Consider the following 12,117-nt stretch of genomic DNA (forward strand, 5'->3'; position numbering starts at 1 on the left):
CTGCCTGGTGCGGGTGAGGTGGCACGTAGCCATAGCCTTTTTCTTCAGACTTTGGGCGAGGCTGGAAGAGGAGAAAGAATGTAAGAAAGAGGCAGAAAAAAGAGAAAGTGGAAGCCACTTGGAATGTCTTGCACACATTGAGAGTTTACACTTCTCGTTCTGCCCTTACTGCATGCATGCACACACACACACACAGCTACACGCACATACACAGACATGCACACAGTTACACACAGACACACACAGTCACACACACACACACACACAGAGATGTACACACAGAGACACTCGCACACCAGGGCACCTTCAGCATGATCTGAGGTCCTGAGGACATTCTTCTCTCTCCAGGTGAAAGGGTGGGAGCTATTAAATTTTCCAAATTGTGTGGTCTCTCTCCAGGCCATGGGATGCAGGTCCTTTCATAACCATCCAGCCTTCCCATCCGTGCTCAAAGCTGCAGGGGGAGAGCCAGAGCCAGCATGAGGGTAAAGGAGGCTGCAGGTGACATCTTACGCCCCTTTGTTACCTGTGCGGGCCCACGCTGTGACCGTGGCTGGCCGTCAGTGATCCCAGGGAGGCAGCTTGTAGGAGAGAGGGTGACAGCCTCAGCGGCTGATGCTGAAAGTACCTGAGGCTGGATTTATACATAAACACGTGCACGTACAAGCACACACGCGTACATACACACGTGCACACGTACACACGTACACAAACACATTCACACGAAATGCTTATACACTTGCACATGCACACATGCACACATACACGTGTACACACATGCGCACATATGCATACTGACTCCATTTCACTTGCACAGGCACCCTCAAGATCCCTTTCTCGGGCTTTGTTTCCCGTTCGGAGCTGGGCTTGGTGACCATTTTAACCAGATTTAAGAATCCGGACAAACCCGTTGGGCGGGAAGGGCCATGGAAGCCATGCTGGCCCTCAGCCCCGCTCTCCACCGAGGGTTGGTCCTGTGTTCAGTCTCGAAGCAGTTTTGGGACCAGGCATTTGAGCTGCGGGGACTCTGGGAGAGGCAGAAAGATGGCATGGCTCACGTGCTTCCTTCCTTTTCCTTGTGCGCCCACTCAGAGCTGGCGTTTACCGAGCACCCACGGTACCAGACACTGTGCTCAGCAGGTCACACTGCATCTTTATAACCGTCCTGTGAGGCAGACACAACACAGCCTCCTTATCACAACTCCCGGGGGCAGCATTCACGCAGACGCGTGGCTGTATCCTGGGAACCTCTTTACATCCTCTCCCTGCGCGTGGTGCCGCGGAGCTGTGCTGCGAAAAACCATGGAGGCATGGAGTGGACTGCCTGGCATCAGAGAGCCAGAGAGTGTAGTGTCCCTTCTGCTCCCCCAACCCATTCCTGAATGTATACACACACACTCTCATGCACGCACACACATATGCACACCCCGGCTCAGCATAAAGCCCCAGCCTGTGTAACCAGGTGGTGACATCTGGGATTGGTCTTAATTAGAAAGTTTACTCTCACCTTCTTCCAGTTGGTTGGCTGGGGAGCCGCTGCCGTCCTCCCCTTCCCCCAGCTCTGCAGTGGGCGAGAAGATGCTGCTCTCTGAGAAGCCAGTGCCGCCTTTCCTGTCACAGGAGGCTACTTCTGAGAGCCACCTGCTTCTTGAATTTTTAGAGCCTTCCTGGAGGCTTGCCTCCGTCTTTCTCCTGCTGTCTGCTCTGCATCCCCGAAAACAGGAAGCAAGCCCACCCTGCTTTACTGAAGAGGCCAAAGCAGTCAGAGGAGAGTTGACCTGGTTCTCGTTTTGACCACAGAAATCAAACCCCTTTTTCCACGATTAGACACAAGACACTTGTCTTGTAGCAGCAGCATTTATAGTAAAAAAATACTTTTCTGGGCCTTCACCTTGGATTACCAAAAGCGCATGTAGAAGTTGTTGCCTTGAGGGTTTCAGTGTCCCCAGCAGCAGGTTAGGAAGGCTCCTGGGGGCTGATAGATCCAGGAAGGCTCCAGCATAGGAGCTCTTGGCTCCTTGGGAGGGTAGTCTTGTCTCACGAGAGGCTGCTTTTGGGGCTTTCTCTTCTGGCTGCTTTCCAGGGTCATCTGCTTCTCTGCTGTTCAGAGGTACCTACTCCGTGGGGGCCCTGTAGGTGGTGCTTTCTCTGAGCAAGTGCATCCTTATCAGGGCCCTGTGAGCTGCTAGCACGAGCCAGCACCTTCTCCTTCGGGTACTGGGGACAATCTTTCAGTTTATCACTAGGGATGCGTTGTGTGTTGAACTCTATGTGGGTGATAAAGAGAATAAAATATGGAGCTATTCTGAGGGAACTTGAGCCTCACAGTCCACTGAGGGAGAGGCTGCCAATACACGTGAAACAGTAGTTAATAACATGCAGAAACATACTCCTTCACGGTTTCATGGTTGATCGCCAGCGTCATGATGGCTGACTTGGGCTTGAACTGCACCAAACACGTTCCCGCCGGTCTCTGCTGCTCTTCCCTGCCCCCGTGTGAGACTCCCGGGACGGTTCTCCTCGGTCCTCAGCCGGGGAGATTGAAGGAGATGCTAGGGAATGCAAAAGTCTAGAAACCAGCGTTCCACAAGTGGCGCCCGTGCACGTATTATGATTGAGGCCCCCTGGGGGACAGAATGAGAACGTGATGCCTTCTGCAAGGACTTCTAGACGAGCTGGGGAGAAAGGGAGATGGGGAGCATGAGGGAGGTAGCACGTGATGGGGCGCTGGGTGAGTTACGGCCGTCACACTGGTGTCTGGGAGGACCGTGGGGACTCGGAGGTGAGGGCGATGAAGAATCCTTGACAGAGAAGGGAGTGTTCTAACTGGGCCTTGCAGAAAGGTGTGACTAGGGTATGCGGACAGTTGGTGGACTGGACCCCCAAAGGGCAGAGGGGCTGTCATGTAAAGGAAGTGTCAGGTACCGACACTGTCATGTCTTCCTAGACAGGGTACTTTCCTCAGGACCTTGGGTGCCTCATATTTAAAATCAGAATGCAGGACTAGATGACATCCCTTCCCCCAATCCCTGACAGCTCCATAATAAGGCAAATAGAAGTTTTTATTTTTAAACTATAATATGATTTTTATAATATTTTAAAGCAATATTATTTGAATCGGAGTTCACTGTGTGTAAGACAGTTTATGTTTATGTTGGAGGCGTCACAGCACACACTGAAGGGTAAACGTGGGCCCTTCCATGGTTCTGGGTAGAATGCGGAGAGCTGGGTTTGAATGACCTTCTCCTTTGACGAGGTCACGTTGTAGCTGAGCCTCTGCCCTCACACCAGCCTGCCCCACTCTGGGGCCGGGGAGGGCTCAGAACTCCCCTCACAGCAGATGAGTGAGTGGGGCCAGACAGGGCCCTGGGATGTGGATTCTTCAATCAAAAGCCAGTCTTGATTGACGCCAGGCTTCAGGGTGGGCCCCCGACAGCACTGGCGCTTCCGCTCCCTTTCCTCCCTGATTCGTGTGATTTCGAGCTGCAGTCCACCCAGGACAGCCCGCTCCAGGCCACTGTGCCCTGCGGTTATGAACACTGCGGCTGTTCACCCCGATGGGTTCTTGGTGGGGACGGCACCTTGGGTGGTCACCTGCACCCGTGGGAAGCGGTGAGGGTTCCTGGGACGTCCTTTTCGCACTTCTCTCTGTGGACTCTTGAGGCGACCGCCGAGACCCAGGACGTCCCTCCTTGGTGCTGCTCGGGCCAGAGGCGCTTCTGCTGTAACTGGAGCCAAGGGGAGGGAGGGCCAATCGGTCAGCTATTCCAGGAATTAAAAACATTTGAAAGTTTAATGAGCTTTTTCAAGAGCCATTTGATTTGCCCTTAGATTTCTAGACATCTCTCTTCACATATTTGATGCCTGAAAGGCCAAATGTGAGTGAAGTTGTCTTGGTTTATTAAATTAGATTACCAGTTAATGCAATTATAGAACTTCAGCTCTTGGCCAAGCTCCTGGAGAGACTCGGGCAGCTAGGATGATTCAGTTAGGAGTGCGGTCATTTCTTGTGGAAAATAGCAGCTCTTTATGGAACAGCCTGCCTTTAACCTTTAACACGAAATGAAGTCATTTATTTGATCAGTAAACATTTTTGTGCACCTGCTGTGTACTGGGCTCGACGTTGGGAGCTACTGAAGGTGGGGCTTGAAGGATACAAAAAACTGAGTAAGACCCAGCCCCTTGCCTCGAGGAGCTGACGCCACAGCCTTTTGCCAGGGTTTGGGAGGGAGCAAAAGGCTGCTTGAGCTCTCTCGTTGCACGGGTTCGTCTGCTCCTTCAGTTGCCCATTCTAAACCCACCCTGCTGGTTCCTCTGTAAGATATAAGTTGATCTGAGTAGTCTCACCTGAGCGCATGTTTAGCAGTAATCACTTGGGATCTTGAAATATCATTCACTGAAGCATCAGGTTTAAAGAATCAGATTATTAATCAGAGCAACCTCCCCTCTCGTGCCGAGGGTCGTACCAGTCTGTGCCTGGCCATGTTTATACACAGAGGGCCTTTGGTTCACACAAATGCTGCCTGCTCCATTCCCGGAGCCCTGTGAGGTCGCATTGTTCCTCGGGCGATGCTGGCTTCATTTGTGGGCATCGGACAGAAGCCCGGCACAAACATTGCATCCCTCAGTGTCTTGACTGGACTGTGCAGCAGGAATGGTTGCACCGAATTGGGAGCACTAAGTTTCCGTGCATTGTTGGTTCTCAACCATTAGCAAGTGTGAAAACCCCACAGAGTTGTGAAGACCCACATTTCTGGGTCCCACCCCCAGAGTTACTGATCCTATGGATCTGGGGAAGGGTGTGAGAATCTGCGTTTCTTACAGACGCCCAGGCCTGCTGACCACACTTTGAGAACCACTCAGAAGGGCTGGGAGAGAATTGCCTCATCATTTCGAAGAATCAATATTGAGTGACACTGGGCAAGTCACATCTCCCTCCTGCAGTGCCACTCAGGGAAGGACCTTGAAGACACAGTGGTCTCTCATCCATCTTGGCCTCTCTCGGTGGTGGAGGGTAGAGACGGGTGGATGGAGTGGGCGCAGTTCTGATGTTCAGATGCTCTTCTGTAGGTTGAGGCTGAAGCTGTGAATCGTTCGATCACCATCGCCAATCAGACCAACTGCCCCCTCTACATCACCAAGGTGATGAGCAAGAGCGCAGCCGAAGTCATCGCTCAGGCCCGGAAAAAGGGTGAGTGCCACCGCCTGTTTGACTGCGGCAGGGTTGGGAGGCTCCCTTTCCAGGCCCTCAAGCCAAGTGGGCGGCTTTCATCATGTTCCAGCATTAACCTAATTACAGCTGAGCGGGGCAGGGAGCTCCAGTTTCTCCCTGTTTCACCGCTGTGGCCTTGTTAGTATCGATTTAGAGCCGCCTGGCAAACGGTGGGTGGGCGGGCACATTTCCCTCCTGCCTCCCTTCTATAAAAAAGGTGGGTTTAATTTGATGCAGTCTAAATAAACTAGGCACATACACAGATGACATCAGTTGCCGTCTGCCACAGAATCCTGGGGAACGTTCTGTTGCAAAATGTGTTTCCTCTCGGTGGCTGGTAGTGATTTCCACCTGGGGTAAATAAGAGCGTCTTGTGGGGGCGTGGGGCGGGGGATTTTGCCCCAGACTCCCTTGTGTCCTGCTCTCCTGGTCACTTCCTGTAAATTCTAATGATATATTCTGAGCTGAGGCTGGCTCTCTGTTATTACTAGGGAGTCCATCGAGAAGGTTCTTGGAAACTAATCTACTAAGTACAGCTTCCAGTGCTGCTTCGAGGGGACGTTCCGAGGAGTGTCTTACCCATAATGAATGCAGCAGAGCCCTCTTGTAACCTGCCTTGGCTATGAGTTTGGATAATCACACCACCTGTTCTGTGCTTGAGAGTGTAGCCTGATAGTGTACAGTTGACTCTGGGGGTGGATCTTGGCCTGATGTGAACATGAACATCATAAAAGCGTCCTCCCTCCCTGCTTTCTTCCTTCCTCTCTCCTCATTGTGCTCCCCAACCCTTTTTCCTCCCTGTATCTCTCCGTCTCTCTGCCGCCATTTGTCTTTATTTCTTGCTCCGATTTTCTCTCCATCTCTGTGTCGCCATTTCTCTCTTGATTTCTGTCTAGCTTTCTCCTGGTCTCTGTATCTCTTTCTTGGTCTCTCTCTCTCGCATTCTCTCTCTATCCTTTCATCTCTTTCTCTCTGTCTTTCTCTGTCAATAAGGGAGCAGTTTGACCTCCGTGGTTCTGTTTCTGATTCTCTGCGGGATGTGATCCACATGGATAAGGAGGACTGCAGGATTTTTTCACTGTTGGGTGACTTCACGCAAGACTTAGAACAAATTGCTCAATGACCACTGAGTCAGCTTGTCCCAGGAGATGATGGCTTCCAGACGGACCCAGCATTTCCCGGCCCCTGTTCTTTGGAGCTCTTGTGGGGCCTCTGTCCTTAAGCTTTGCATCAAATGGTTGCTGCATTCCCATCTTGAGACCTGCCCTCTGCTGGCAGCTAGAAGGAATTGCCTTTCTGAAATAAAGGAACATTCACCATTAAAATAACGTCATCCACTCAGAATCAGCTTTGAGCTGTGCTTCTAGGAGATATTGTGGATGATTACTCTCGGTGACCCTCCCTCACCTGGGCCTGTTACTACCCAGGCACACATTTGCAATATAGGAATCAGCCTCAGCACCCAACCCTAATCACCGAATTGCTCCTTCCGTGGAGCAAGGGGAAGTTGGCAGGGTCTGAAAAGGGGAAGTAAGGGCTCAGCTTATTTGATTTATTTTAGCAACCATACCATACCCAGATGATAATAAGAAACAAAAAGTTAAGAAAACATTTTAATGTAATTTTAATATAATTAAACTTTCAGTTTAACGTAATTTAGAAACTGAGGCCTTGTTTCCCAGTTCAGAGACTCCTATGTCCACATTGGAGGATGGAGGAGTGCAGCCTCTAGCAGACCTCGGTCCAGGGCAGGTGGTGCTAGCTAGCCCCGTCTGGGATTGCTGAGCGCTGGGCTCTGGCCGTCTGCCTGCAGTGCTGGGCGTCTTCTCCCTTCTGTGCTGCAGGTTTCTCATTTGAAGATGCAGAGCTGGAGTATGCTATCAGAGTCCACTGCTGCTCTAAAACTCTGTGGCTCAGTGCCTGAGGGCCCTCTGTTGTCTTTCTGACTTTGACCCTGTATGTGTATTGAGGGGTGAGCACTAAGATGGGACTATATCAGCCTATTCCTTCCAGAACCTTCTGGGTGTGAGTCTTAACTGTGCCGGCATTGTGGTTCCCAGCGTGCCTTTTGCATTCAAACTGTGGCCCTTTAGTCCTTGAAAGCCTGAGCTGCCAGAAGGGAATTTCCGGTGCATTTGAGTGCTAATGAGCAAGGATGAGAAATCCAAGCTTGCTTCTAGGTTGTGAAGGCTCTCTCCATCTCATTGGAACTTCATAACAACATTGGGAGTTGGCCTGGGCAGGAATTTTTGTACTTTTTTTTACTTCGCAGCTGAGTAAACTGAAGCTCAGAGCTCGTGAAGAGTGGAATTGGGCTTTGATCCTCGGGCATCGGACTTCAGGCCACCAGTATCCACATTAATATCTGACTTACCTTCATGCTTTGAGATTATTTTAATATGGGAAACGCTGTGACCATCTCCTTCCTGGTATCTCTTTGGGTTTAGTTCCTCAACAAACCTGGTAGAAATCAAAGTCGGACACCCAGCAGAGTTAGGGATAATACAGAGGCAAGCATTCCCCACCGACCAAGAAGAAAACCAGTATAAGGCTGTATTGAGCGTTTGTGCTCTGGGATCAGTATCCTGTCCTGGATCAAATCCAGCTCCATGATGCACTAGCATGTGATACTGGGCGGGTTACTTACCATCTCTAGGTCTCCTTTTCCCATCTGCAAGGGGAGGATTGTCATAGTGACTCATCTCACAGGGTGATGATGCTGCTTAACTGAGAGAATGCCTGTAAAGATGTATCGTATAACAATGTTACCTCCTGTTATCATGGAGAAAGAGTGAAGGTTTAACTTTGTGCTGGTTAGAAAAGCAGAGCAAACATACCTGCTAACTTAGCTCAAGGGTTTTCTGCTAAGGATTGCTTTTCTACTTCAGGTGGGTTCTTCTGGTCCCTGGAGGCAAGTGTGGGACGCTGCCAACTCTGCTGCTCCATTTCCTCCTCTGTAAAATGGAGAGATTCATTCATTCAACGAACTTTTACTAGGTGATACTTCAGGCCTTTGTGCTGGAGACCAGAAATGGTCCCAGCCTTCAGTTAGCTCCTTCACTAGCAGGGGAGGGTCACACGAGCAGGAAGTCACAATGGGAAATGGTCAGTGTTGTGGAAGAGGAGCAAGCCAACCAAGGTTAGAACTCAGAGGGAGACGCCCCTGTTTACAGACATGCACCCCCACCCCACCCCGTCTCAGAGGGTCAGGCTGTGTAAGAGAAGTGAACCTGTCTCTACAAATGTGAGCTGTTGAAAATTATCTTCCTATCAATGGCAGGAGCAGTAGCCTCTCCTCTTATTGATCCCCATGTGCCTGCCCACCCAGAGACCTGCAGGTCCTAACTCTAAGACAAGGAGGTGTTTAGGTAAGTGAAGATGTGAGATAAAATGTAAATGAGAACCAGTTTCACATGCCTGCTTGACCCAACACAACTGCGTGCGGTCTTCCCCAAGAGAGCGTTACACATGCTGTCCGGTTCTGTGCCATTCTGCAGGGCGGCATCATCAACCCCATTCTGCAGAGAGGGAAATGAAGACACAGCCAGGACCAGAATACTCTGGGCAATTTTGACTCATCAAAAGAACTTAGACATTGGTCTATTTAGTAGGGTCTTGTCATGGAAGAGGAACTGAAATGTGGAAATTGAACATCTTGCCCCACATCATCCAGCCTGTGAGAAATAGAACCCATAGTTCCAGATTCCTGGCCATCTCTCTTTCCACTAGAGTCTTAATACAGGGGTGTCACTAGAACGGGCTCCCTCAAACTGCGTTTTGTCCACGTGCTGCCGCTGCCACCTCCCGTATTTGAATGGTGACATGCAGGCAGTGCCTGATGACCTCACCTGGTGGACATCCTTCTCCATCCTCCTCCCACCCCAACCCTGTAACTCAGATGCAGAAATATTCAGAACATTTGTGGCTACTGAGGGGTGTTAAGCCCTGGGAACCCAAACCTGAGACAAGACTTCCTATGCCCTGTGGGTCAAGAAGAATGGCTTGAGCATAATGAGAAGCACATGGTCACAGGGCCTGTGAGGACCTCCCCAACCTGGGGATGAATCCTTAGTGTTAAACTAAAGTACAGCCTAGCAGCATTGAACCCAGGGAGTGGCACATGGGTTGGGCTGTGAATATCCTAAAATCTCACCGAAATCTCTGGTGGTCATGGCTCTCTAGAGAAACAGAACCTACACACACACACACACACACACACACACACACACACACACACACAAGATTGTACGGAATTGGCTCACAGTTGTGGGCAATGGCAAGTCTGAAATCTGCAGGAGACAGGGAAGAGCTGACGTTGCAGCTCGAGTCAGAAGGCTGTCTGGAGGCGGGATTCCTTCCCTGTTGGTGCCCTCACTTGAATGGCAGACACTTTGCGAGGTTGGGAATTCAGTTGCTGTAATTTAGCTGCTTGCGGGAGGGGACTCTGGGCTCAGTTTTGAGGCAGTTTGGCTCTGAGGCTACAGGAAATAAGGAGCTCCTTCAGGGCAGACACAAACTTTCGGGTCATTTATGTGGAGCTTGAGCTGGGAATTTGAATCCCTGAACCCATCCTTTTCTTTCCCTACTTTGTCCAACGTTAATTAGGAACAACTAGCCAATGTTGCTCTACTCAGTTTGACAAAAATGTGCTAAGGCATCAAATACAGTCACCCGGAACTCTGCCTCTTTAAGCGTTTGATCAGGAGTGTCCAGTGGGGGTATTGCGCGTAGACAGTCGGCGCCCTCTTTACTAATGGGAAAGAGTCATTGGTGCTGTTTAATTCCGATTAGAAAGACTGTTACAGAAACCCCAGGACCAATTCAGGAAACTTGAAGATTCTGTTCCTCTAGAACAACCCTCAGTACCGAAATCTGACGCGAGGATCCATGGATAGACCCCAGGCTGATGGCTTCTGGCATGGGCTCTGAGAGGAGAGGGAGAGTGGTGTGTGTATGTGCGTGTGCTCCCCCAGTCGGCTTTTCCCTGTGCTTTTGCGGCTGTGGTTTGAAGTATATATACATGATTTTGCATTGTTTCTACTCAGGATTTGTCCTCCTGCTTCTCGTTCATGGGAAATGACTAACCATCAGAGCCGGGAGCTGTCAAACATGTGGAAAGCTCAGCCTTCCATTTCTTCTTCCTGAGTGCACTCAGGCCCCAGGCCCATGGTGAATAAACCCCACCCCAAGGCCCCTGCAGTCCCCACCACCCGAGGGAACCTGCCAAAGGCTGGCCCGGGTCACATCCTTCAGTTTAGACTTTCCCTGGAGAAGAAAATCCTAAAGGGCCAACTGCTGCCAAGAAAGCGTCAGCAGTGTGTTTGGAGGAGTGTGCAAAGGCCAATTAAGCCTATTTCGTGGTTTATTATTATTAGTGGTAATTGTTTCTGGCATGCAGTTCAGCAGTGTCTGTGGCCTGAATGCCATCCAGAAGCTCATGCATGGCTCCCTCGGGTGCAGTGTTTATCAAATGGAGAGAGGTGCCCTGGGGAGGCCAGGCCTTGGTGCCGGCAGCAGAGCCCCCACCTGTGGACCCACACTCCCCTGGAGGTGGAAGCTGTCTACAGGACAGCTTAACTCCTGCCCTGCCTTTGGGGGCTGAAGAAAAGAAAGAAACCAGAAGACAGCAAGGACATCTGAATCCCTTGGAAGCTGAACAGGGCAAAGCAGAGTTGAGCTGTGAGATGCGAGATGCCCCCTCCTTCTCCAGGTGCTCCTGTGTCAGCTTGGCCCCGGCTCAGGAGTCCTGGCTCAGCCTTGGTCTGAGGAGGCAAGTCTGATCAGCAGTGGCCTTGAAGCTCCGACCCACTTCTGGGTTTTCAGAGGCTGAAGGCCGAGTTCATCCCTTGTGGTGAGATGCAGGTTCCTGTGCACACGGGGAGCAGGACCTAGCTCCTGAGTCCCAGGTTCCCCATCCCAGTCTGTGTTGTATTTCACGGGAGATAAGGCTGTGGTCACGGGCACTCACACTTGTGCGATTCAGGACATGTTCCAGGAACCGGCCCTCTTTGTACTCAAGTTTCTGGAGGCAGGACTGAAGAGCAGAGTCAGGGGGAGGATGAGCAGTAACAAGTGACAGGAAAATCAGGAAACGATGCTTCCCCGGATTTTCAAAGACCGACAAGCATCCCTTTTCCTCAGAGCAGTTCTGCTCTCTTGAACTTTTTCATGTCGACAAAACCAGGAAACCTTCAGGGTTATGGGTCCTTTGTTTTCCTAGTGACTTGCACAAACCTCACCTTTGTGCCCAGACAATAACCAGCAGGACCTCCAGAGCTGGCTGGGTTGGAGAGCTGTGCTCAACTCAGCCAGTTCCCTCTGATGCTCAAACCAGCAGCCTGGAGCCAGAGTTCCTGTGAGAGCCCAGGGCCCAGCGCTGGCTCCTGCTCAGCCATGTGCGTTTCATAAACAGCCTCCCTAGCAGCCAAGGCCTTCTTATTACGCAGTGTTTTTCCACTTTGGGATGAGCTGAGTGGTTTGTGCAGCTGCCCAGCGGGCTCCTGGGGACCAAATCCTGCCTGGGAACCTTTGAGTAGGTCAGGAACCCAGGGGACCTTCCAGGCCATTCTGAACATTGGCCCTTTTTTCCCTGGGGGATTCCTTCTGGGTGAGGCTTCCCCTGGGTTCTGGAACCCTCCCTCCTACTGGGGATTGTTACTGATTTCCTCAAGTGAGCTGCCTGCTGTGGCCCCTGACACTCCCTGGCTGAACAGCAACTCCTTTGTGAAATTCCTGAGGCTGGAGGGGACAGGCAGAGGAGCCAGCTCTCAGAGCAGCGACTGCAGCAAAGAGGGTGTTGTGGTATATTATCAAGAGATAAGCCCTCAAAAAAGGCTGTGGAGAGGAAAGGAGACATTCCTGACTGAGAAGGGTTTGGCCCTGAGGGCCCTGTGTTTGGAGAAAAG

The 12,117-nt window shown here is 51.1% G+C and overlaps 1 protein-coding gene across 2 annotated transcripts in view; it reads left to right on the top strand.

The window, feature by feature from the left end:
- DPYSL2 (dihydropyrimidinase like 2) overlaps positions 1-12,117 on the top strand; it is a 126,693-nt gene that overhangs the window by 101,340 nt on the left and 13,236 nt on the right. For both annotated transcript variants that reach the window (XM_070607288.1, XM_008535477.2), the window contains exon 8: positions 5,071-5,191. In XM_070607288.1, the coding sequence (XP_070463389.1) occupies positions 5,071-5,191 (121 nt within the window). The remainder of the gene's footprint in view (positions 1-5,070; positions 5,192-12,117) is intronic.

The sequence above is a fragment of the Equus przewalskii genome, chromosome 2 (assembly GCF_037783145.1).
Source record: "Equus przewalskii isolate Varuska chromosome 2, EquPr2, whole genome shotgun sequence".
In the NCBI taxonomy this organism is placed as follows: domain Eukaryota; kingdom Metazoa; phylum Chordata; class Mammalia; order Perissodactyla; family Equidae; genus Equus; species Equus przewalskii.